General features: G+C 37.1%; 3 protein-coding genes and 1 long non-coding RNA gene across 4 annotated transcripts; 2 read left to right on the top strand and 2 right to left on the bottom strand.

Annotated features, from left to right (window-relative positions):
* Nucleotides 1-2,443: 2,443 nt before the first annotated feature.
* Nucleotides 2,444-15,499, bottom strand: LOC128197749 (uncharacterized). Its single transcript, XR_008250527.1, has 3 exons — nt 15,434-15,499; nt 15,226-15,308; nt 2,444-5,517 (listed from the first exon to the last, which is right to left on the bottom strand). It is a non-coding gene; the product is annotated as an uncharacterized LOC128197749 (long non-coding RNA).
* Nucleotides 15,500-15,847: 348 nt separating this feature from the next.
* On the top strand, nt 15,848-17,167 carry LOC108337546 (probable long-chain-alcohol O-fatty-acyltransferase 5). Its single transcript, XM_017574100.2, has one exon. It carries the CDS (start codon nt 15,991-15,993, stop codon nt 17,020-17,022), a length of 1,032 nt encoding a protein of 343 aa, XP_017429589.1. The 5' UTR covers nt 15,848-15,990; the 3' UTR covers nt 17,023-17,167.
* A 400-nt stretch (nt 17,168-17,567) lies between these two features.
* LOC108337412 (V-type proton ATPase subunit e2) lies at nt 17,568-19,689 on the bottom strand. Its single transcript, XM_017573934.2, has 4 exons — nt 19,560-19,689; nt 19,365-19,475; nt 18,899-18,946; nt 17,568-17,900 (listed from the first exon to the last, which is right to left on the bottom strand). Exons 2-4 carry the CDS (start codon nt 19,460-19,462, stop codon nt 17,834-17,836), a joined length of 213 nt encoding a protein of 70 aa, XP_017429423.1. The 5' UTR covers nt 19,463-19,475; nt 19,560-19,689; the 3' UTR covers nt 17,568-17,833.
* A 3,347-nt stretch (nt 19,690-23,036) lies between these two features.
* On the top strand, nt 23,037-26,145 carry LOC108337080 (cell division protein FtsZ homolog 1, chloroplastic-like). Its single transcript, XM_052880968.1, has 6 exons — nt 23,037-23,382; nt 23,858-23,957; nt 24,119-24,348; nt 24,768-24,935; nt 25,179-25,412; nt 25,776-26,145. The coding sequence occupies exons 1-6, from the start codon at nt 23,131-23,133 to the stop codon at nt 26,034-26,036; spliced, it is 1,245 nt and encodes a 414-aa protein (XP_052736928.1). The 5' UTR covers nt 23,037-23,130; the 3' UTR covers nt 26,037-26,145.
* Nucleotides 26,146-26,450: the final 305 nt, after the last annotated feature.

Raw genomic sequence — 26,450 nt, forward strand, 5'->3', positions numbered from 1 at the left:
AGCAATCGCACTATCACAATTCAAAGTCACCAGCCAATAACCACACAATTATTTTGTTAAAGTAACCAATTCATACCCAGACTCCCTCGATCATTCACCAACTCATACCTCAATTTGTTTGAAATCATTCACTATATATTGAATCATCACCGGGTTATTCACATACAACTATAAAGTCAAGTGTCACCTCCTATCACTCTCTTAAAGAGCTTCATCGAGCCGATACACTTTACTATACTATTACACCATGACATTTTCAACCATTCTTTGGAAGGCTTTACCGGTAAATACCCCACTTCCTACCACTTTTAGAGCTTCACTGGGAAAGTATATCACTTCTCACCATTTTCTTGAAACTTCACTGAACAAGTATACACCCTCACCATTCTATCCTCAAAGAGCTTCACCGGACAAGTACCAGTGCTACCCACCACTCATTCAGAAACTTCACCGGACATCACAACACATAAATCCAATTATACAAGAAATAAACAATATCATACTCATATAATCAAATGACATACCCAGACACTATCAAAATAATAATAAAGAAATCATCAAAATAATGACAAGTCAACCAAAATATATAAAATAGTCAACCTATACCAATACTAAACACACCCTCTTATTTTCTATACAACAATCTAACCCCTAAACAGTATATATCTATCCATGTCAATCAAATAAAAAAATCATCAAATATATTTACTACCTACATCTCTTTATTATTTAAACACTCTGAAAGCCCATTCAACACCCAAATAGACCCACTTTAATTATCTAAATTATTAAACTAAGTTAAATGTACCTATGTAGGTCCCACGTAATCCACCCATTTTCCTAAAACTCATTCTATAAAGGATCGCGATATTCTAACAACGAATTTTGAACAGTTTTTTGACAACGTCACGTGTCGCATGTTTATTGGTTTAATTTAAAATTAATTTTTTTAAAAAACCGTAGAAATGGAAGTAAGTTTTGTTTTAAGTGAAAATCCCAAAATACCCCTTTCTGTTTCATTGGAAATGAAGGTCTCGTTTCCCTACCTCTTCATTTTGCTTTCTCTGTGACGGTTCTCTGTGCGTCGTGTTGTCTCCCTCCATTTTCGTAAAGGTGGTGTTTTTCGTAGATGTTATAGTGCGCAATGGCAAGGTCCGGTGAGCATTGTCCGACGACGAAGGTAAATGGTTTGTCGTTCCATGGTTTTTTGGTTTGGGTTTTGGTTTGGGGTTCGTATCGTTTTGTTTTGGTTATTGGGTTTAGTAGTTTTGCTTATTTTATTTTGGTTGATGCAGTTGACCGTTCGTCACTCTTTTTCGACAAAGTATATATGTACTTTGAACGAACGCTTGACAGACGAGCATCGATCATTGATTGCGAAGACTCCATTTGCGTGGTTTTTAGATTTGAATGTAAATGTTAAACTAGGTAGAAATATATTGAGTGAGTTATTGGGTAAGTGGGACGACTCAAGTAGTGGTTTTTTTATTGGAAATAAAGTTTTGAATATGATGGATGCTTAGCCAAGCTTAGAATGACCTGGGCCTTGCAGACAAAGCTTCAAAAATCGAGAACAGTATTGGTGCAGCGAATTGAAATCAACAGTGTGGATGCAGCGAAAATTGAGTGAGATTGATTAATGGTTGGTGTGTTTGAGTGGAATGAGTATGTGTGGGAACCTCACAGCTCAGAAGGCCTTCCTACAATGGAAGGAAGCTAGAGGAAAGGGAAGAGAAAGTAGAGAGAATAAATGACTCAAGAGCAATAGGGCTGGAAGTTAATTTCAGCAACAATTTACTAAGCTCAAAAGTCCTTTACATGGTGAAAAAGGTCTCTTATTTATATGGAAATAAGAGCCTCGGATCTGAAATGAAATTCAAAATGAAATGACAATTAAACTGAAATGAATGGCGCCAATTTTGGTTTGGGCAGCAGCTCACACAGCTCATGTGAATTCTTGGGCAGCAAGTTTGAAAATGGAAAGCGCTAAATTCTATTTTGGTGGTTTTGGCCAGCAGCATACATGTAAAACACCTTTGTTTGATAGTTTGGGTAGCAAGCTTTTCCCCCAAGTCTTTATATTGGCAGCTGCTTTTTATTAATCCTACAAAGCAAGGAAAAATGTGCTTTTAATTACGGGAAAAAGAATCAATGTAAATTACCTTCCATAAAAGCAAAATGGTAGGTGATCCTTCTTCCTCTTGAATCCTCTTTTCCATGGCTCTAGTAAGAGGTCCAATGTCCGTCTTAGAAGAGAAGATGATGATTCTTCTCTTCTCCTATGGGAAGATCTCTCTTTTCTTTTGTCTTGATTATTCAAAAGTTGACTAATCATGTCTTTAAGCTCATTAATCTCTCTATCCCTTTGTTCAATTTTTTGTTGAAATTCCTCCCTTAAAGAACTCTCACTATTGGGTTTGATGAGAACTCTCACTATTGGGTTTGATGCTACCTTGCACACTTGATTGACTCATTCTTGTCAAATGAAAAAGGTTTTTACAAGGTTTTCAAAATATTTGACAAGTAATGAATGAAAAGATTTTCACAATTTTTTTCTTTGTTTTTGGTGAAAAATTTCTAAAGAGATTCTAAAGGTGAAAGATGTTTCTAAGTAGCCCTCAGGAAGAAGAGGTGAGTCACTAATGGACAAGTTTAAAAACCAAGTTCTTCCTTAGTCAGAGTTTCCTTAGAGTTATCTTTTACCTAAGTTTCTAATTAGAAATTCTTCAAATTCTTTTCAAATGTTATGAAATGAACCTATAACCAAAGAAAGGTTGTCTAAATGCTATGCAATCCTATATATCACGGAGGCAAAAAGATTAAGCAACAAAGTAATGAAAACAATAAAGATGCAAGAATATAAATGCTAGACGGCCCTAAGTGAAAGTGCAAGTGACACTTGGAGCCCCTTGACACACTTCCACACTAAAGAAAACGAAATTGGACTATTACAATATTCAATTGTGAAATTGGAATTGCTTCAAGAGCATTTTCCCAAGTCACTTAACTCAAAACAGCAAAAGTAAACTGAAATACACTTTTCAAACAGCAAATTCCGTGATATAGACTTGAAATGAGGCCAAGAATTTAATGAAAACTTTGTCTTCTTGTTGCTGCATAAAGCTAATTGAATTGGAGATGCAAGTTGCTGCTGTAACAGAATTTACAGCTTGCTGGACAGTGATGTTTAGCTGCTGTTGAGTCTTCCTTCTTGCTCCACTTTCAATGCTCAAACCACTTCCTAGGAGGCTACCAAAGTAGGAGAAGGATTCTGGTGCTGGATGCCCCAAACAGCTTGCACATACACTCCAAAACTCAGCAAAATCACACGAATCAGTTTAAAAATCTGCACCAAACTATGCTACTGTTTGCACCAAACTATGCTGCTGTTTTGAAACTTAGGATGCCAAACAAAATAGACACAGCAATTTGGAACAGCACACCAATGAAAGGTACACAAAAGGAACTTATCAAAGGCACTAGAATGGATGAAGAAAGCAAGAAAAACACAAGCACAGTTCAGAAATTCTTCCAATACAAACTGTTTGATAATTTTCAAAAGTGTTTGATAAAATGCCTCACTGAGTTTCAGCTTTGTTTTTCAAGACTTGTAATCTGGATTGGTTGGTTCTAACAGCTTTTTAACACTTGATACTTCTTCTTTTGATCATGTATTTTCATTTTTTTAAACATTGAACCAACTTTTTCACAATCCAGCAATGAATTTTACACTAAAATTACCAAAACAATGGCTGAAAAAACAGAAACTGCACCAGAAAAATGAATTAAAATGGTGGTTTTGGAACCCAAAATGAGTGGCAGTGATTCAAAAACTTTGATGAATGTTCAAACAACTTTTCTTGGTGATATTAAACATGTTTAAACTCTTAAACAGCTGAAACAATGATTAATATTCAGAATCACTGATCCACTTCCAATTTTAACTCAAAAATGATGCTTTAAATATCCAATATGCATGTAAATTCAGTTTTGACCAAATGAGCAGTATTAACAACTTTCAAAGATCCATTTAGACTTGCTCAAGCTTTCCAACAGCACAGAAACAGCAGGATTCGAAAATCACCCTTGCTATGGCCAAATTATGCAGCAAAAACCATCAATTAACCAACCACTTTTAGTTTTTCATGGATTCAAAAACTGGACAACAAAGGAAATGACTCTAAGAAGTGTAAAAACACAGATATAAGCTAGATTTAATGTGCTTAGCATGACCAAACTCAGATTAGAAAATTCAAAGAAACTTAGCACGGTGAAAAGCTTGGATTAAAAATTGAAACAGTGGAATGCTATTAATTGTGAGCAACCAAGCTATGCAAATTGCATTTCATTGCTTGTAATGGTCTGCTACACTTTTAGCATCATTCAATATCATTAACCAAATTTGTATAAAGCACTAGAATAAAAAGAAATCATCTGGAAAACAGATTCATGATTTAAAAACAGAATTGAAATTTTGCAGCAGAGTTCAACACAGATTTGAAATCAAAATGGATTTCTAGTGCTTTAGCTTGTATCACCAAGGCTAGAACAAATTCGCATTGCCTTTATTGGTTGATATATAGCTTATCTAGCACTTGAACTCAAGCAAAACGAATTAAACCAGCAGAAAAGAATACCAAAGCAGTGACAGAAATTAAAACTGCAATATTCACTTGCACATGACCAAGACAACACTGAAATTGAAAATTAAAGCTGGAAATTACTCAAACAAAGAAAATTCACCGTTTAAAATAAAGGATAAACATGATAACAGAATGGAAGCACACCGAACAATGATTAAACACACCAAATTTAGAAGAACAGAACCAAAACAAAATGGAAACAGTGCTGGAATAAAAACTGGACAAAATGCAAAAACAGAAACAGAATTGGAATAAAAATGGATGAAATAGCTTAGCTCTTGGTGCGTGGACGACCTAAGCTCTGATACCACTTGATGGATGCTTAGCCATGCTTAGAATGACCTAGGCCTTGCAAACAAAGCTTCAAAAACCGAGAACAGTATTGGTGCAGCGGATTGAAATCAGCAGTGTGGATGTAGCGGAAATTGAGTGAGATTGATTGATGGTTGGTGTGTTTGAGTGGAATGAGTATGTGTGGGAACCTCACAGCTCAGAAGGCCTTCCTACAATGGAAGGAAGCTAGAGGAAAGGGAAGAGAAAGTAGAGAGAATAAATGACTCAAGAGCAATAGGGCTGGAAGTTAATTTCAGCAGCAATTTACTAAGCTCAAAAGTCCTTTACATGGTGAAAGAGGTCTCTTATTTATAGGGAAATAAGAGCCTCAGATCTGAAATAAAATTCAAAATGAAATGACAACTAAACTGAAATGAATGGCGCCAATTTTGGTTTGGGCAGCAAGTTTGAAAATGGAAAGCGCCAAATTCTATTTTGGTGGTTTTGGCCAGCAGCATACATGTAAAACACCTTTGTTTGATAGTTTGGGCAGCAAGCTTTTCCCCCAAGTCTTTATATTGACAGCTGCTTTTTATTAATCCTACAAAGCAAGGAAAAATGTGCTTTTAATTACGGGAAAAAGAATCAATGTAAATTACCTTCCATAAAAGCAAAATGGTAGGTGATCCTTTTTCCTCTTGAATCCTCTTTGCCATGGCTCTAGTAAGAGGTTCAATGTGCATCTTAGATGGTCTTCCATCAGAATATAAATGAAAATGATTTTTATTTAGGGTTGGGATTGAGTACAGATGGTGAAAATATTAACTTAAAGAAGAAAATGGGAAATATTCAATGTGTGAAATACATAGGTAAAGGAACAAAGGATTTGAATTCGATATACAAAATTCTAATGCGAAAACACAAGAAAAATATCCCTTGTTCTCATTTTTTGTAGCCTTTACCTATTGGTAGGGATATGTGAGATTTTATTTCCAAAACGTAGCGGAAAAGTGTTTCCCGTAATGTTTAATATTGTTGACAACTTAAGTGGTTTGGGTAGTTATTGTTGGGGTAGTCTAGTTTATCGTTTTTTGTTACGTAGTTTGTGCAAAGCTTCAGAAGGCTTGAAGAAAGGCAAATGTACAACAAACGTTTACGTGGATGGTTCTGTTTACATGCTGCAGGTAATTATTACTTGTTGATGTAAAATGTAAATTGTTTGTTTATTGTTTTGTGATTTTAGTTTTTTACTAGAAGTTAAGATGATTTATTTTTCTTAGGTATGGTTTTTTGAGCATTTTGTTCCACCCGAAGGTCCAATTGATAAATTTCCACGAATATTGCATTGGATGAATAGAAGTGTTGGAGACAAGTTCGTAAAACGGTGTATGGAGACAGGTTTAGTATGTGGTTTGTTATCCGAAGTTTTGTTATGTTTTGATATATTGACAAAACTTGTGTAGTCTGAAATATATGGTTAAATTTCAGGTTGTTGATGATGTTTATGTTGGTGCTTCAACCAAGGATAAGAAGAAATACAGACCAACACCAACAAGAAAGGATGCCCAACCAAGACCAAATAAGATACAAAAAAAAAATCGAAGAGAAACTTTTATGCGTGCCTTAGAGGACCAAGAATTTCTAATTGAAGAACTTAAAAGGAGGGTTGCAGGTTTTGAGGCACAATTGGCTGAAGAGAAGGCAAGACGACAAAATAAAGATCACGGTGGAGAAAGTGTGCCTCGTACAGAACCATCCATGAACACTAGTTTTGTATCCCCTACTGACATTGACACAAATCAACAACCTTTGAAGACGTATGTTAGGGTTGGATCACGAAGGCGTTACAAGGGAAGAGCACTTAGGACTCCATACACCGGAACTGTAGTGCTTAGAATATAAAATGAGTGATATATGTATTGAGTTGATTAATGGAAAGTAAATTATCATTGTAAATAGATTAAGAAAACAAAGTGTAATGTATTGGATTTAGTTGAATAATATAAAATTTGAGTTTTTGGTTTAGTCACATATTTTTATTTTCAATAGCATTGTTATTATGATTTGTGGGTTTGTGGATTTGAGTATCTGCTGAAGTTTTGTGTTGCATATGTTGCAGCTGTGTTTGTAAGATGTTGGTGTTTGAGTGGTCTTACAGGGTAGTAGGTGATGTGATGTCACCCCAAGCAGTGGGGAAGAACTCATTCTCAGTGGCGGAACAAAGTTGGGCAAGGTCTAAGTTAGTCGTGTGAAAAAACTATGCGGTAATCGTTTACAGTTTCCCGGTACAGGATTATGCGTTTTAATTCCAGGTTTTGTACAGAAACTTCAACTGAAGTAGTCAGTCAGGGTAACATGGGTGACCATTGTCAAAACCAGTATGTTTGACTCATAATTGCACTTGTCTTTGGACAGTGTTGGTGTTTGACTGTTGGTAGATGACGCTTGGTCATGTGATGTGACCCCAAGTAGTGGAGAAGAACTCATTTTGAGTGGGGGGATCAAGTTGTGGAAGGGCTGAATCAGACTGCTCCAAATACCCTGCTGTAATCGTTTACACCGTTATGGTAAACGATTACGTGAACTGAAGTAGTCAGTTAGGGTAACATGGGTGACCATTGTCAAAACCAATATGTTTGAGTCACATTTGCACTTGTGTTTTGAAGATGTTGGTCTTTGACTGTTTGTAGATGGTGCTTAGTAATGTGATGTGACCCCAAGTAGTGGGGAAGAACCCATTGTGAGTTGGGGGACCAAGTTGTGGAAGGGCTGAATCATACTGCTCCAAAAACCCTGTTGTAATCGTTTACACAGTCTTGGTAAACGATTACGCGAGAGAAAATCATGTTTTGTACAGAAACTTCAACTGAAGTAGTCAGTCAGGGTAACATGGGTGACCATTGTCAAAAGCAGTATGTTTGACTCACATTTGCACTTGTCTTGGGAACATGTTGGTGTTTGATTGTTGGTAGATAGCGCTTAGTCATGTGATGTGACCCCAAGTAGTGGAGAAGAACCCATTTTGAGTGGGGGGACCAAGTTGTAGAAGGGCTGAATCAGACTGCTCCAAAAACCCTCCTGTAATCGTTTACACAATCCTGGTAAACGATTACGCGAGAGAAAATAAGGTGTTGTACAAAAACTTCAACTGATGTAGTCAGTCAGGATAACATGGGTGACCATTGTCAAAACCAGTATGTTTGACTCACAATTCACTTGTCTTTGGAACATGTTGGTGTTTGACTGTTGGTAGATGGCGCTTGGTCATGTGATGTGACCCCAAGTAGTGGAGAAGACCCATTTTGAGTGGGGGGACCAAGTTGTGCAAGGGCTGAATCAGACTGGTCAAAAAACCCTGTTGTAATCGTTTACACAGTTCTGGTAAACGATTACGCGAGAGAAAATAAGGTTTTGTACAGAAACTTCAACTGAAGTAGTCAGTCAGGGTAACATGGGTGACCATTGTCAAAACCAGTATGTTTGACTCACATTTGCACTTGTCTTTGGAACATGTTGGTGTTTGCCTGTTGGTAGATGGCGCTTGGTCATGTGATGTGACCCCAAGTAGTGGAGAAGAACCCATTTTGAGTGGGGGGACCAAGTTGTGGAAGGGCTGAATCAGACTGCTCCAAATACCCTGCTGTAATTGTTTACACCGTTATGGTAAACGATTACGCGAGAGAAAACAAGGTTTTGTACAGAAACTTTAACTGAAGTAGTCAGTCAAGGTAACATGGGTGACCATTGTAAAAGCAAGTTCATTTCAGGCAGAAACCCACATCTAAGTGGATGGGGAGGTAATATTTGGTAAGTGGTGTTGGTGTTTTACTCACAACTGCAATTGTATTTAGTGTATCATAAATTAAACATTACATATTAAATGACGAAAATTGAGGAAGTAGTTTGACAGTAAAGAACTTCATTAAATTAAAGACTTCAAATTATGAAAATAGGTACTGTGATATATAGTTTTTTTATAATGCAGAAAATAAAGCCTAAACAAGCAATTCTAAGTTTGAGGATTATTTTCAGAACCACTTTGCAAGTGTTGTAGTTGTTCTTCAATGTTCCCAACGCGCGATTGCAACGCATCATACCTTGTAGTGATGACCATGTCCATGTTTCCAAATTGAGTTTCAAAGGCATCAAATCGAGTTTCAAAGGCATCAAATCTTGTACCAACGAAGGTCTTAAGTTGTTCTATGCGGTTCATGACATTATTTAGTGTTGTAGATGAACTGCCTTGTTCATCATCTTCTCCTTGTTGATCTTGACCTTGTTGTAAGGGGGGACGGGGGGCGTTGCCTTTGGGAACCCATTCTCCATCATCATTTTGCACATAACCAAATGATGCTACAACTTCACTACCCAATTTTTGCTTGAACTTCACTTCTGAAATGGGATCAGTGTCAGTAGGCACTTGAAAGTGTTCCATGAAGATGGTTATCAAATGTGGATATGGCAACTTGGCGTTCTCCCTTAATGCTCTTTTCATCTTATATCTAATAAGATGTCCCAGTTAATGTGAATGAAATTTAAAAATGCCCATAGCAGCATAATATCCTCTTCGCATGCCTGACCAATATTGGTTGCACGAGGAATTAATACTCGAGTGAGAATGTAATGAAGTATCCTTGGTTGAACCTTCATTTGGCCCGCTAGTATTCTGGATTGTATGATTGCATCATCCATACAGACTAGTTGCCTTGCAGTAACAGAATCGTATTGTTCTTTTCACTCATGTACAAGTTTTCCTTCATAACGAACACCATGAGGAGGGAGATTAGTGAGTTGTTGAAAAAGATTAGGGCTCACCCTAATTTTTACACCTTTTACCTCGCTTCGAATAACCTCAGTATCCGATATTGACATGTTGTTGTAGAACACTCTCACTAATTCTGGGTGGTAATATCTTCTTAAAGACATAAATTCAGTGAGCCCAGCTTCGGCCAATATGTCATAGAATTGAAAGTTTTTTCCTTCAAAGTAATTGTCCTCTAGATACTTTCCAATATTTCACGATTGAGAAAATGTTGGGCATATTTCTCTTGTTGCTCATCCGAGGAGAAGAGATCATTGTTAGGCGTTGGAGGGGATGAGGATGGTGACGGGGTTGGACTGCAGCGGCGTCGACGTCCACCAACGGAAGAAGATGCCTTTTGTTTCTTGGTTGCACGATCACCCATTTAATTGTGTTTAGGGTTTTGTAGTGACACAAGTGAGGTTTTGTAAATGTTTTTGAGCAAGGACGTGATTGGGCGGATATATACACGATTGCAATTTATAGACGTTGTATATGTACTGATGTAGTGGGTAGTTTTGTGTAATCAACAGGATCGTGTAATCGATTACGACTTACTAGTAATCGATTACAATAGTGAATTTTGGTGTCTTCATATGCATTCCAAACATTCATCACTTGGATTTCATTGACGACCATTATAAATTACAAAAACATATTAAATTCACAAAAAAACAGTCAAGAAGTTGTATTTATCAACTGATGTTGTTATCGAAATTGTTATGTACAGTTGACAACAACGACAAAAATCCAAAATGACCCATTTCGGTATCTTGTGATAGTTGGATAGAGTCGGCTTGAAACTGAACATGGTCATCACGTTCAACAACATTAGATGCCCTTGCCCCCTGCAACAACAAAATTATTAATTACAACTAAATTCATACAAAATAAAATATTTAATCAATATTTTCAACGTAATTAATGACTCACGCATTGTTCGGTGGGTGATGTTGAAGTCTTTCTGCATGAAGCCGACTTTCTTCTTTGGGTTCTTTTCTCAATGGTGGACTTCAACTTGTTTGTGCGTGGACGTCCTTTTCGCTTAACAGCTGCAGGACTGTGAACAAGGACATCAGATGTTCCAACTGGACTATGTGGTATTGACGTGCATGCACCAGTATCGTATCTTAGTTGGCCTGCATCATTAATGATGTTATTTGTCATGGATGAACTGAACCCAAATTTTTTGCATGTGAGTTTGAGGTTGCTAGTACTCAATTGGAAAAAGAAATTAATTGTCTTGGCAAAAAATTTGGGTTCAGTTCATCCATGACAAATAACATCATTAATGATGCAGGCCAACTAAGATACGATACTGGTGCATGCACGTCAATACCACATAGTCCAGTTGGAACATCTGATGTCCTTGTTCACAGTCCTGCAGCTGTTAAGCGAAAAGGACGTCCACGCACAAACAAGTTGAAGTCCACCATTGAGAAAAGAACCCAAAGAAGAAAGTCGGCTTCATGCAGAAAGACTTCAACACCACCCACCGAACAATGCGTGAGTCATTAATTACGTTGAAAATACTAAATAAATACTTTATTTTGTATGAATTTAGTTGTAATTAATAATTTTGTTGTTGCAAGGGGCAAGGGCATCTAATGTTGTTGAACGTGATGACCATGTTCAGTTTCAAGCCGACTCTATCCAACTATCAAAAGATACCGAGATGGGTCATTTTGGATTTTTGTCGTTGTTGTCAACTGTACATAACAATTTCGATAACAACATCACTTGATAAATACAACTTCTTGACTGTTTTTTTGTGAATTTAATATGTTTTTGTAATTCATAATGGTCGTCAATGAAATCCAAGTGATGAATGTTTGGAATGCATATGAAGACACCAAAATTCACTATTGTAATCGATTACTAGTAAGTCGTAATCGATTACACGATCCTGTTGATTACACAAAACTACCCACTACATCAGTACATATACAACGTCTATAAATTGCAATCGTGTGTATATCCGCCCAATCACGTCCTTGCTCAAAAACATTTACAAAACCTCACTTGTGTCACTACAAAACCCTAAACACAATTAAATGGGTGATCGTGCAACCAAGAAACAAAAGGCATCTTCTTCCGTTGGTGGACGTCGACGCCGCTGCAGTCCAACCCCGTCATCATCCTCATCCCCTCCAACGCCTAACAATGATCTCTTCTCCTCGGATGAGCAACAAGAGAAATATGCCCAACATTTTCTCAATCGTGAAATATTGGAAAGTATCTAGAGGACAGTTACTTTGAAGGAAAAAACTTTCAACTCTATGACATATTGGTCGAAGCTGGGCTCACTGAATTTATGTCTTTAAGAAGATATTACCACCCAGAATTAGTGAGAGTGTTCTACAGCAACATGTCAATATCGGATACTAAGGTTATTCGAAGCGAGGTAAAAGGTGTAAAAATTAGGGTGAGCCCTAATCTTTTTCAACAACTCACTAATCTCCCTCCTCATGGTGTTCATTATGAAGGAAAACTTGTACATGAGTGGAAAGAACAATACGATTCTGTTACTGCAAGGCAACTAGTCTGTAGAGATGATGCAGTCATACAATCCAGAATACTAGCGGGCCAAATGAAGGTTCAACCAAGGATACTTCATTACATTCTCACTCGAGTATTAATTCCTCGTGCAACCAATATTGGTCAGGCATCCGAAGAGGATATTATGCTGCTATAGGCATTTTTAAATTTCATTCACATTAACGGGGACATCTTATTAGATATAAGATGAAAAGAGCATTAAGGGAGAACATCAAGTTGCCATATCCACATTTGATAACCATCTTCATGGAACACTTTCAAGTGCCTATTGACACTGATCCCATTTCAGAAGTGAAGTTCAAGCAAAAAAGGGGTAGTGAAGTTGTAGCATCATTTGGTTATGTGCAAAATGATGATGGAGAATGGGTTCCCAAAGGCAATGCCCCCATCCCCCCTTACAACAAGGTCAAGATCAACAAGGAGAAGATGATAAACAAGGCAGTTCATCTACAACACTAAATAATGTCATGAACCGCATAGAACAACTTAAGACCTTCGTTGGTACAAGATTTGATGCCTTTGAAACTCAATTTGGAAACATGGACATGGTCATCACTACAAGGTATGATGCGTTGCAATCGCGCGTTGGGAACATTGAAGAACAACTGCAACACTTGCAAAGTGGTTCTGAAAATAATCCTCAGACTTAGAATTGCTTGTTTAGGCTTTATTTTCTGCATTATAAAAAAACTATATATCACAGTACCTATTTTCATAATTTGAAGTCTTTAATTTAACGAAGTTCTTTACTGTCAAACTACTTCCTCAATTTTCGTCATTTAATATGTAATGTTTAATTTATGATACACTAGATACAATTGCAGTTGTGAGTAAAACACCAACACCACTTACCAAATATTACTTCCCCATCCACTTAGATGTGGACTTCTGCCTAAAATGAACTGGTTTTTACAATGGTCACCCATGTTACCTTGACTGACTACTTCAGTTGAAGTTTCTGTACAAAACCTTGTTTTCTCTCGTGTAATCGTTTACCATAACGATGTAAACGATTACAGCATGGTATTTGGAGCAGTCTGATTCAGCCCTTCCACAACTTGGTCCCCCCACTTAAAATGGGTTCTTCTCCACTACTTGGGGTCACATCACATGACCAAGCGTCATCTACCAACAGTCAAACACCAACATGTTCCAAAGACAAGTGCAAATGTGAGTCAAACATACTCGTTTTGACAATGGTCACCCATGTTACCCTGACTGACTACTTCAGTTGAAGTTTCTGTACAAAACCTTCTTTTCTCTCGCGTAATCGTTTACCAGAACTGTGTAAACGATTACAATAGGGTTTTTTGACCAGTCTGATTCAGCCCTTCCACAACTTGGTCCCCCCACTCAAAATGGGTTCTTCTCCACTACTTGGGGTCACATCACATGACCAAGCGCCATCTACCAACAGTCAAACACCAACATGTTCCAAAGACAAGTGCAAATGTGAGTCAAACATACTCGTTTTGACAATGGTCACCCATGTTACCCTGACTGACTACTTCAGTTGAAGTTTCTGTACAAAACCTTATTTTCTCTCGCGTAATCGTTTACCAGAACTGTGTAAACGATTACAACAGGGTTTTTTGACCAGTCTGATTCAGCCCTTCCACAACTTGGTCCCCCCACTCAAAATGGGTCATTCCCCACTCCTTGGGCTCACATCAAATCACCAAGCACCATCTACCAACAGTCAAACACCAACATATTCCAAAGACAAGTGCAAATGTGAGTCAAACATACTGGTTTTGACAATGGTCACCCATGTTACCCTGACTGACTACTTCAGTTGAAGTTTCTGTACAAAACCTTATTTTCTCTCGCGTAATCGTTTACCAGGACTGTGTAAACGATTACAGGAGGGTTTTTGGAGCAGTGTGATTCAGCCTTTCCACAACTTGGTCCCCCCACTCAAAATGGGTTCTTCTCCACTACTTAGGGTCATATCACATGACCAAGCGCCATCTACCAACAGTCAAACACCAACATGTTCCAAAGACAAGTGCAATTGTGAGTCAAACATACTGATTTTGACAATGGTCACCCATGTTACCCTGACTGACTACTTCAGTTGAAGTTTCTGTACAAAACCTGGAATTAAAACGCGTAATCCTTTATCGGGAAACTGTAAATGATTACCGCATAGTTTACAAAGGACCGCTTTGAGTGGAAGGTTTCCAGAACAATGTTTCCAGAAACTATTTTTCCCCAATTCGAAGGCTTCGACCCTAATTCGTAATCTGATTTCAACAACACACGTGTCAATCACTTAATCTCATTCCATTAATTAAAAATGCAACGTGGCAGATACTTAAGATAGAAACTGACAGAAGACCTGACCTCACCGTTTGCCAGATCAACAAAAACTTGACGCCGTCCATTTTTAAGGACTAATATTAGATGTTTCAATTCAACGATGACTAAAAGCCATCAAAGTTTTGAGTAGGGACTAAAACCAAAAATCAGTGATACTTCAAAGACGAAAAACATACTTAACCCTAAATATAATAAGATATCACTTAACTAGTATTCAAGAATGAACGATCTATGAACTCAAATGTTGGTATACTCAGATTTTCCATCAACACCAAGGAATGACTATTCTTGGTTGCACACTTATAGAAGGGTATTACAGAACAAAGACACTCGTCCTCAACTAGGATTCTTTCCAAATGAAAGGATCCAACTCCAACTGAGTCTACTAGAAAACCGAACGGTCAAAGACCATTCAGTGACGAACATAAATTCTCATGTGGAATTACATACTTATCAGTTTTACATCAATTCATTTCTTCAACATCTATTTTCATACAGTCATACATCCATACAGTCAAACATATCAACAATCATACTTCATATTCATTCAGAAATTCAACAATCGTGCATCCATTCAAGACAAACATAAAAACGAATATATAATCAAATTATATAAGCTTCCCTTACCTCTAGCGTGACTGAACGCTTCCCGATAGTGTATATGGTTCACCTCTATACGTCCTTCTACCCTCAACGCTTAACAATTCAAACTACACCAAGTGAAAACCCAACACTATCAGAACCACTCATTTGAAAAGAGTGATCAACACATGAAACCAGAACTTGGTTTGCATGTCCAGAAAAAACGCACGACTGAATGAAGAGAAGGACTTACCAACTCAGCTTCACAAACCGAACGGTTTATCTAGAAGCTCTTGACGCCGGAAGTGCTTCTGCGATGCCTGAATGGTGATCGGAGAAAAGAAAGGGTGAGATTTTGTAGAGAGAAGGAAGAGCTTTTAGAGAGAAGGCGGAGAAAATGAAATTTTAGAAATCAGAGAAGAAGATGGTTGCATGCACAGAATGACGTAAACTTTTGAAACTCAGTTTTTACTTCTACTAGTCAAAAGTGAACGTCAAATTCCTTACAGCCACCTGTTTTTCACTTTCTGAAATTCTAACTCTCTTCTCGACACTTCAGTTCCACTAAAAAGGGTTTTGGGTGCCTTTTTAACGAGCTATGACACAAAGAATTTATAAACTGTAAAGATTAATTTAAAGTACTGAAAAAATACCTAACAGACTAAAGTTCATGTCTTAATTTTATCATTTGCATAGTGACGTAACTATTTCGCTTAACATAAATTGGTGCCCAGATGTAGCATTCCAATTCCCATAATCAGAACAGAAACATAAAGATTGTGAGATTAGCATCGAAGAAAGAAGATTAACATGGGAAGAAGCAAATGTATGGAAATGGAAGGAGAAATGAAGAACATGATCAAGGTATGCGTTTCAGTCCTAATCTCACTTTCTTACTGCTATTTCATTTCTTCAAAGCTACCCAAAGGAATGTTGAGATTTCTGTCACTCTCACCTGTGTCGTACCAATTCTCCATGCTACCTCTTCAATTCACCACTGTCCTTCCAACAGGTGTCACTGCCTTGTTCATCACTTGGCTCACCAACTCCAAACTTCTCCTCTTCGCTTTCGATTTGGGACCTCTCCCTTCAAACTCCAACTCCCTCCTTCGCTTCATCTCCTTTGCATATCTCCCAATCAGACAAACCCTAAAAACCAAATCAAATTCAAAACTCACTTCTCATCCCATTTTTCTCCCAATCAAGGCCTTCCTTTTTCTACTCTTTCTCTTACCCATCAAACAAAAACTTCACCCTGCGCTTGTTCTTTCCAGCTATTGCGCCATTGTGTATCTTCTTGTCGATATTGTTATCGGACTCTGCAACATTCTCGTCGACGCCACGTTTGCCGTTGAGCTACAGTTACCGTCCGATGACCCTTATCTCTCAACCTCGTTGCGTGATTTCTGGGGGAGAAGGTGGAACCTCGTTGTAACGCATACGCTGCGACACAGCGTACATAATCCCGTCAGATCGCTACTGACAAATACCGTATTGGGCCCCCGGTGGGCCTCGGTGTTCGGCGTCATGGTGTCTTTCTTGGTGTCTGGGTTGATGCACGAGCTTTTATTCTACTACATCACACGTGTCTCTCCCACGTGGGAGGTTACGTCCTTCTTTCTGCTCCACGGGGTTTGCGTGGTTGCGGAGTTTGGTGCAGTGAAGTTGTTGGGCCATAAATGTAGACTGCATTGGGCCGTTGCCGGGCCCATTACTGTGGGGTTTGTCATCACCACCGCCGCGTGGCTCTTCTTTCTACCGTTGATGCGTACTGGCACGGGCGAGAGATCCATCAAGGAGTTCCACGACGTTGTTGAGTGTGTTATGGGAATATTTGACTAGTCCCAGTGTAACATTATACTTTTTCTGTTATTCTCAATTTCATTTCAACTTATTAATTTTAAATTTGATTAATGTTTAATTGATGTAAAACAGTAAAAGATTTAGTTTAATAGCAATTTACGAATACGGATTAAAGAGTATTTAGTATAACATATTAAATTATCTCATTTATTTTAAATACCACATATTAGGATATTGAATATGTTTGTTTCTTTTAGTGTCATCATGTTCTTTTATATTAATACTCCGTTTTGACTCAAATACAAACTAAAATATAAGCAACTTTCAACATATTGGTTCCTATTAAATGTCACAATGTAAAAAATACCCTAACTTTTAAACTTATCTGTATCTTATTATATATTAATATCTAATTATTTTTTCTTATGAAATTTGGCGACGTAAAAGGAAAAAGAGAATCACAAGTAGAAACGTACCAGCTCAATGTTGTGGTGGTGTGAATGATCGTGTGAAGATGGGAACTATGATTTTGGGAATAAATCCTCTAATCAAATTTCTTTTAGAAAGTAGTAAAGACCACGATATAATTTTCCTGTATCAACTTATTTCACCAAAATACATACTTAATACCACTATACTGACTTCAGGAATGAACAAGGGTAGAATACAACAATTGTAACATGAGTAATGCCAGCATGTAAGACCCAATGTAACGCCACTGTCCAACAAGAATACATACAGATCCACCCACAAAAAATACTAACGATTTATGAGAGCTGAAATCAACTCCTCTCCAGCGTCCAACCAGCGACTCACATTCTTAAGTGTTGGCATCTGTTTATGCAGAAAGTTATTCACCCTCACTCCGAATAGGTACAATGAGCGGTTTCATCTGTGCTAGATATACGATCGCCCACCTGATAAAGTTAATTAAGAACCAAAGTAAGCACAAAAAGAAAAAAAAAATGGAATGAGAAATATATGGCTATTCGCCAGTTAGAAATGCTGTAGAAACAAAGGAAAATGTAATCATAATTAAATGAACAAAGTCTATCACCTCAAGGCAGGCATATTTGGATCTATGGAAATTACTCACCGTAAATTGTTGATAAAAGTGATAGAACTATAGAACATTTTGGTATACGAACTACCCTCCACCCCCAAGAAATTGTAATTTAACTAATCGATGTGTTCATTCCATGGAAAGGCCATTTCTACCATCCCGTGATTATACTAGACATTCTGTCATACACTAGCCAGCAACCATTCCGTGTACTGAGGAAGACAGTGTCCTCTTTACATGCGCTCATTCAATTTTATCACAAGCTACAAATTCCTCGTGCAAAACAACACGTTTAGAATATTATAACTTTTCATGAACTTAACTTTCGAATTCACAGACTACTCACAGGTATTGATCCATTTCCCCTTGACAGCAAGGGCAAGCCAAAGCTTCCCATCCTTTTGTTTCCGTGTGAAATATCGAAGCAAAATGCCTCACTTTATAGACGAAAGTAAAGTACCAATCGCCTAGGTATGCGCTGGCATGGTTGCCTAAACATATCCTGATTTTAAATAGTTCATCCATTCCCCCTCCTACTTGTTTACTGCTATTACACAGAACATGGAATTTGACTACAAAGTACTCCAAATCCATCTGCCGTATCATGGACACACAGTGCAAAAGGACAGGTACGGAGACACATCTTCAACCGAACTGGTTAAGGATACATTCATCCTGAGAAGTTATTCATTAGGTGAAAAAAAAACCTTAATCTTTAGAGGTTCCTTTTCCAATTAATCAATGCCTTGCCAGGGTAATAGGCTCAGGAACACAACTTCTACATGCCCCAATTCGTGTACTAACTTTATGAAAACTATAAGATAAGAAAAAACAATTCAAACATTCACTCACATCATCCAGCAGCATATTGTTGCAGTAAGAACCAAGGTTAGGTGAAATCTGCAACAGAGTAGTAAGATATTAATTCATACAGAGAATAATAATTTGAGAGAGGAAATATTATCATGGACAGAGAAAGAGAGAGAACAAAATTCAAGAATAATAAATCTCTTTTTCTTCAGAAGAACTTACATCATCTTAGAAACCTACTTTGGAACTAACTATATAAATACATCACACAGTAAAATCCATCAAGGCATTGTCTGAAAATTCATGACAGAATAAGCTTTTAATCAAACAGAGCAACAGCGAGACGTTTTTCCACAATAATAATAGTGAACAAGTTCACAATTTTACAGATCCATTAGCTGCGCGAGATTATGAATTTCTTTTCGCAGTTTGCGTAAGATTAGCATCACCAATTATTTAATTACTTCACTGATACTATGAGTCTCACAAAGAAACGAAGAAGCATTACAGATTAGAGGAAGGTCCTCTGTTGAAACAAATTCTGGTACAAAGGGACGCGACGATTCCAATCACTGCGAAAACTAGCGTGGTAACCGAGAACCCCATATCGGACCTAATCCTGATCACACAGAAAATGAGTTCCTGGAAGAACTAAACAGAAATAGCATGAAGAAAATTCGGAAACGAAACGACACAGCATTACCCCTCAGTTCCGTAATTCGTAGTCGTATTAGTGATCTGAAGCTTCTGAGTTGTTATATTCAATTTGATTTTATTTGATCACCTCTCATGGCATCGCATGGCCACTGATTGAACATTAACTGTAATTTACTATACACACGTCATATGGGCCTATTATTTGGGTTTGTCGGCCCAATGAGTGTTTGTACTCTCGTCTCCTAAGTTTACAGTTTTTAATGTTTAATTATTTAAATTTAAATTACTTTATCTATTAATAGACATATATAAATATCAATTATTACTTTTTTAAAATCCAAACTATCAGTGATAATTTTCTTTTTAAATTTAGTAAACAAAGGGGCTTAGGAAAGAAAGTCGTCGCAATCAACCATTATCTTCATTAAAAAAAGCATTTTATTTTTTATTAAAATATTATTTATTAAAATAATATTACAAGCTTTTTAGTCGTATCATCTTAATACCACTTATTATTTTAATAATATTTTTAAATCTCTTAATTTTGATAATTTTACCATTTATTTATTTTCGTAATTTTTTTAAATCTCTTAATTTTGATAATGTTTTAAAAGAGTTACAGCATAATGGTGCTTTTGCCATCCCCTAGAATTAATTCTGGTTTCAATGATTATTGTCTTTTTATGATCAAGGAAGAAAAAGAAATTGAACCATTATATCTATTTTATTTAAGTTTTCTATTTTAAATGTTAAAGAATAAAAAAATAACGAAATATAGTAAACTTTTGAAAAATAAAATATGTAACATCCCAAAAATACAGTATAAAACCATATATGAGAGTAATCACATATTAACAATACTACAGATCAGTTCTATACTCGGCTAAATACGATTACGGCCGAACGGCCTTACATAACAGTAAGAAATTTAAAATCGCACGCTAGCTACCACTAGACCGAACGGTGTACAAAATACACTATTACAGCACGGTCTTTCAAAAATTAAAGCTAACAACAGGATGCGTCTTACAAAGGTTCGGCCTTCACCTTCGATGCGTCTTCCAATACTTCTTCCAGCAGCTCTTCTCCTTCTGCTCACATCCACACGGATGATCATTGCAACAGGACAACGACAGGACGCACAACACAGACAAAAATGATAAACAGGGTAAGCTTATGTAATTTAATTTATTCAATAACAACATACAACATTCATAATTAAACCAACAACACACCAATCATCATTCATACATCAAAGCATGCAAATAACGACCACTTGACTCTGACTGTCCGGACTGTATGAATCATGTGTAGCTACGACGTTCGTGCACCCAAGTGATGTAGTAACTGGGATACCCTCAACACCTGCCACCCGAGGTTGATCCGTTCCGTCCAAGTTAACCTTATGGACTAGGACCTCCTGTCATTCTCACACATGACTTACTCCTCTCTACATGAGAACGAGTAATCATGGAATATCATGATGAACGTTTGCTAAGCTTTGCCCACATTCATACTTTACCAATAAATAACCATTTTCTGAGATATTCCTCCCTGGAATACTCGTTCACAATCAAACTATTTCATTCACATCATCATTAATACATTCGACTGAAATACAATCACACTCTCTCATCATCTCATAAGTTCGACTGGAATAACACTTCTTAGAAACTAACATGACCGAGCGTTACTTATTCACTTCAATAAACAAACCACTAAGAGTTCAAAACGGACGCCACGAAACCTAGGCCGAGTACTAAGACTCTAGGACAACCACCTTTTAAAGAGCAACACTGTTTGACACCCAATACTAATACTGATGAGAAACTATGAGTAACGAACGCTATCGATTTTGGCTGAAGACCCTTATTCTAAAACGGTAATAATAGATTACTGAAAATGAGACCCAACACTTGGTTTAAGACCGAGCCCTGTAGAAACGAACAATATCGAACGAGCGCTGGTCAAAGACCAAGTACTTATCATAAACGAGCGCTACTGAGATCGAACGCTTGGTCCAAGACCGAACACTAATAAACTTACCTAAAACGAAGGAATATATATATATATATATATATATATATATATATATATATATATATATATATATATATATATATATATATATATATATATATATATATATATATAATTGTGCCACACTTATTTTTAATGAAAAGGACGATAACGTCTACGACCTTAAGTATTATATAATACATCAACTACACTGTTTAGGAAACCTAAAGAAGGACTACACTTAGGTCGAACACTCATTTATACATATCTAATATTGTAACACGATCTTCATTAAAGAAATTCCTTGTAGAAGAAGAACTTAATATAGACGGACGCTCAAAGGAAAACTGAACAGTGAATACAAACTCTCGGTCACAGTTTACCTAATCCTATATAATATTACAGAAAGACTCTTAGACATTATCCCTAAAGCATGAGAAATCAGGTAAGACCATGCACTCCCAAGAAGAACCGAACGCTCGCTAATGACGCTCGACCATACTATCACCTTTACTATGAATACTACAGTTCAAATATCAAGCCCTATTTCACTCAGATCACAACGTATATCAGTCATCCATCCACACATCCAAACAAGCAGTACACACATATTTCATACTCATCAAATAATCAAACAACGTATCATGCAAACATACCAACGTTCAAAACAAGAATTTAATCAAATTATATAAGCTTCCCTTACCTCTATACATAACCGAACGCTCAACGAGGCAGAATAGAGCTCCCCACTACCAAAGACTTAACGTTCGACAGTCACGTTTTTAGGAGTACTGAACCAAGCAAAAAAACCAGAAACACTCAGAATTATATGATTCACTTAGGCGACCAGAAATAGAGGGTTGCATGCGAGACTAAACGAATGTGCTTAAAGAGAAAGAAATTCACCGGCTCAGAATCACAAACCGATCGATTTAAACGAAAGCTCTTGATGCCGGGAGTGTTCAAACGGTGCCTGAAAGGTGATCGGAAGAAGAAAAAATGAGGTTTTCTTAGAGAGAAGGTGGAGATTTTAGAGAGAAGGAGGAGAAAATGTTTTCAGCAATTTGGAGAAGGAGGAAAACATGCAGAGAAGTGGCACGACATTTGAAATTTCGCATTAAGTACTGCCGTCACCCAAACCGAACGGCTACTGTCCTATAACCACCTATTTTCCACTAACTAAGGCGTTTACTCTCTTCTTGACACATGAATCTCACTACTTAGGATTTTGAGTGTGTTTTAAATGGGGTATGACAAAATCCAATGTTCCAAAATTAATATTTAATGTCGTAATAATTTACTTTACAATATTAGGAAAAAAATTACTTTATAATAAAAAAATAAAATTTATAATGATTATTTTTTATTAATTATTAATTACAGAAAAACATTTCAAAGTAACAAAGTACAATGTAGGTTTGTCAACCGTTATTAAATAAAAAATAAAATAACCTAAACTCCTTTCAACGGTTCGATTGAAGTCCAACCAAGGAAACTAAATCCACTGAGAATTGGAGGGTAATCCATCAGCGACAATTTCCATTTAGCCCTAAAACCCTGAAAAGGCACATAAAAATAACAGAGAGAACAAAAAAAAAATGGCGATGCTTCGTCCCCTCACAAACCCCAACGACCTTCTCTCACTCTCCTGCTCTTCTGCATTCCACCACAATGCACTCACAACCTCTCTTTCCCTCAACCCCAGAACCACCACAATTCCCCCTCAACGTCGTCGTTTTGCCTCTCCCCGATGCTCATACGCCTATGTAGATAACGCTAAGATTAAGGTTGTCGGCATCGGTGGCGGCGGCAACAATGCTGTTAACCGCATGATCGGTAGTGGTTTGCAGGTGGGCCAATTGGGTATCTTGTTCTTCGCTACCCAATTTCAAATATCTATTCTTGTCATTTTTTTAATGCTTCCTATTTTCGATTGACTAGTTTGTTTGTTTGCTTATTGTTTGTGGAGACATTGTTTTATAGTGGTTGCACATTATCGAATTCCTATCTTGTTTCAGATGAATAACAGTAAAACCTCTTTTCAGTACACCTTTACTGTTAGTTGAAAGTTATTGAAGATAACAAAATTTTGCTGGTCTTGTTTCTTATTTGATGAGCTATACTTTAGAATTTTAGTTTCTAACAAGTTTTTAGCTATTAATAGAGTTTATATGAAGGAGTGTGTTGGATGGCATAATAATATTCCTTTTGAATCCAGTGTTACTTTGTAGCCAGAGAGTGGCACTATTCTATTAACTTCCATTTGTGTTTTGCTGTCACCAATCGAAGGATGCTGATGCTATTTTTGAATTCTGCTGCAATCAGGGAGTAGATTTCTATGCAATAAATACTGATGCTCAGGCACTGCTAAATTCGACCGCTGAGAACGCTATTAAAATTGGAGAAGTTCTAACGCGTGGGTTAGGTCAGGCGCTCTCCTCGCATAAGTTTTTTTTTTTTTTACTAAATTACTATGATGTGATTTGTTTTGTAGGTCCAGACTGTTTTGTTTTTTTTTTTTTTTTTGCTGATTTTGTTGAGAAATTGAGGGGTGGTTTTTGATTCAAAGTACTGGTAGAGATACAGGTACTGGTGGGAATCCACTTTTGGGGGAACAAGCTGCGGAGGAATCCAGAGAAGCTATAGCTGAAGCTCTTAAAGGATCAGATATGGTGTTTATAACAGCCGGGATGGGTGGTGGAACGGGGTCTGGTGCCGCTCCAGTTGTAGCCCAAATATCAAAAGAGGCAGGTTACCTGACTGTTGGGGTTGTTACCTATCCATTCAGTTTTGAAGGGCGTAAGAGATCCTTGCAGGCAGGTGTTTTTTTTTTTCTCATTATTTGGGAATGTGATTACTGAGCCAGTTCTACTCTTAATTAAAACTTCCCTCTTTTTTTAGTATGTTAAGAAATATCACTATCCTCTTCCTTAGCGGTGTATTTGATCCTGATTACGAGTGCGTTTGGAAATCTGTTTGCACTCTTTTAGAAGGAAGTTGGCTGGCACGTTCATAGAGGGAACCTGAAGGTTGAGTTGACATTTTGTTGAAATTGGCGTTTTTTTCAAACACACTGTATAGTTTGTTATCCAAGTTGTGTGTAATCCAATGTCTATAATTTGTTGTCTTAAGTTTATTTTCTCTAGCTGATAAGAATCTATGGTTCATCCGAAACCTGTAGTCTTTCATTTGAAATTTACAAATAACTTTCTAATTTTCATTTTATTTTCTTCAGGCCTTTGAAGCCATCGAGAGGCTGCAGAAAAATGTTGACACACTTATAGTGATTCCAAATGACCGTCTGCTTGACATAGCTGATGAGCAGATGCCTCTTCAGGATGCCTTCCGTCTTGCGGATGATGTTCTACGGCAAGGAGTACAAGGAATATCAGACATTATAACAGTGAGTTGATTGGCAAACGGTGCATTCATTTTTTTGTACAGACACTAGAACTTGATTTAAGCGCCTTGTTGATCCCATTAGATCACTAACTTGCAAAGAGAGGCACCTACTTTTTCCTTCGTGTCCGAGTCATCACTCGATTACTTCTTCATAATTCGGTATTTTGGTTTGTATTGATGTTAAGGGTATGTTTGTGCATTTTTTGGTCTGAACGTCATTATAAACGGTCGTGCTTTCTTTAAGGTACCTGGACTTGTTAATGTGGATTTTGCTGATGTAAAAGCTGTGATGAAAGACTCTGGGACTGCAATGCTTGGAGTAGGTGTTTCGTCTGGAAAAAACCGAGCAGAAGAAGCAGCAGAACAGGCTACTTTGGCTCCTTTAATTGGATCATCTATTCAGTCAGCTACCGGGGTTGTGTATAATATCACTGGAGGAAAGGACATAACCCTGCAGGAGGTGAATAGGGTGTCTCAGGTATTTAAGAATTTTATGGTAACTTGAGGAACACTTTGTTATTCCTGTTATCTTGTAAAATTGTTGCTAACATGTTTTACCATAACATGTTAAAAAAATTAAGTATTCCTGTGGCCATTGGAATTCATATGGTCAATAATTTTAGATAGCCCTCAGAGGTCTTTTTCTTTATGAGCCTACCTTCATATTGATATATATATATATATATATATATATATATATATATATATATATATATATATATGCTTTATTTCGCCTTTGTTGCGTGGTATAACTGCATGCAATTGTTGCAGAGTTCACTTCCACATTTTCTTCCCTTTTTCTATGTATCTATCCTGTCCTCAACACGTGTAATTTTTGTAGGTGGTGACTAGTTTGGCTGATCCTTCTGCTAATATTATATTTGGGGCTGTTGTTGATGATCGGTACACTGGAGAGATTCACGTAACTATTATAGCAACTGGCTTCTCGCAGTCTTTCCAGAAGAAGTTGCTAACAGATCCCAGGGCTGCAAAGCTGCTGGATAAAATGGCTGATGGCCAACAAAGCAAGGCAGTGCCTTCTTCTCTCAAGGCCTCAAACACTATTGAATCTAAGCCCTCCCCGCGAAAGCTTTTCTTTTAGTTGCCTATTTTACACTTTTCGTTTTTCTAATTACTATTATATGATTCAGTAGTGCAATGATCTTGATGCTTAATTCATTTAGTGAGATATCGTTCTCTTGATGTTCTTTCCTCTCCAGTGTGCATTGTTCTTTTCAAATTAAGGAGTCGTGAAGTTTGAGAATATGTTTTCTATTTGTTTTATTTTTTAAAAGATTTGCATAGGAAACGGCAAAAACTATTTTTTTACTGTATTTTAGACTTAAAGAAAACTAGAAGCAGAAATTTAAATTACATTTTTGTAAACGTGAAAGCTAAATAAAAGTGGAAGATATGATATTGACAGTGTATGTGCAGCTCAAAAGCAAAATTCCAAGTGGAATAGATGTACGCATAATTGTAATTATCTTTAAATTGTTTACTAGAGTAAGATACA

The sequence above is a fragment of the Vigna angularis genome, chromosome 7 (assembly GCF_016808095.1).
Source record: "Vigna angularis cultivar LongXiaoDou No.4 chromosome 7, ASM1680809v1, whole genome shotgun sequence".
Lineage (NCBI taxonomy): Eukaryota > Viridiplantae > Streptophyta > Magnoliopsida > Fabales > Fabaceae > Vigna > Vigna angularis.

Excerpts from the sequence above, each read along its gene's own strand:
- LOC108337546 (XM_017574100.2), top strand. The coding sequence starts at position 15,991 with ATGGGAAGAAGCAAATGTATGGAAATGGAAGGAGAAATGAAGAACATG.
- LOC108337412 (XM_017573934.2), bottom strand. The coding sequence starts at position 19,462 with ATGGGGTTCTCGGTTACCACGCTAGTTTTCGCAGTGATTGGAATCGTC. Across the intron at positions 18,947-19,364 it reads AGAGGACCTTCCTCTAATCT|ATTTCACCTAACCTTGGTTC; the intron begins GTAATGCTTCTT and ends ACTCTGTTGCAG. Across the intron at positions 17,901-18,898 it reads ACAATATGCTGCTGGATGAT|GTGGGCGATCGTATATCTAG; the intron begins GTGAGTGAATGT and ends TAACTTTATCAG.
- LOC108337080 (XM_052880968.1), top strand. The coding sequence starts at position 23,131 with ATGGCGATGCTTCGTCCCCTCACAAACCCCAACGACCTTCTCTCACTC. Across the intron at positions 23,383-23,857 it reads TGATCGGTAGTGGTTTGCAG|GGAGTAGATTTCTATGCAAT; the intron begins GTGGGCCAATTG and ends TGCTGCAATCAG. Across the intron at positions 25,413-25,775 it reads AGGTGAATAGGGTGTCTCAG|GTGGTGACTAGTTTGGCTGA; the intron begins GTATTTAAGAAT and ends TAATTTTTGTAG.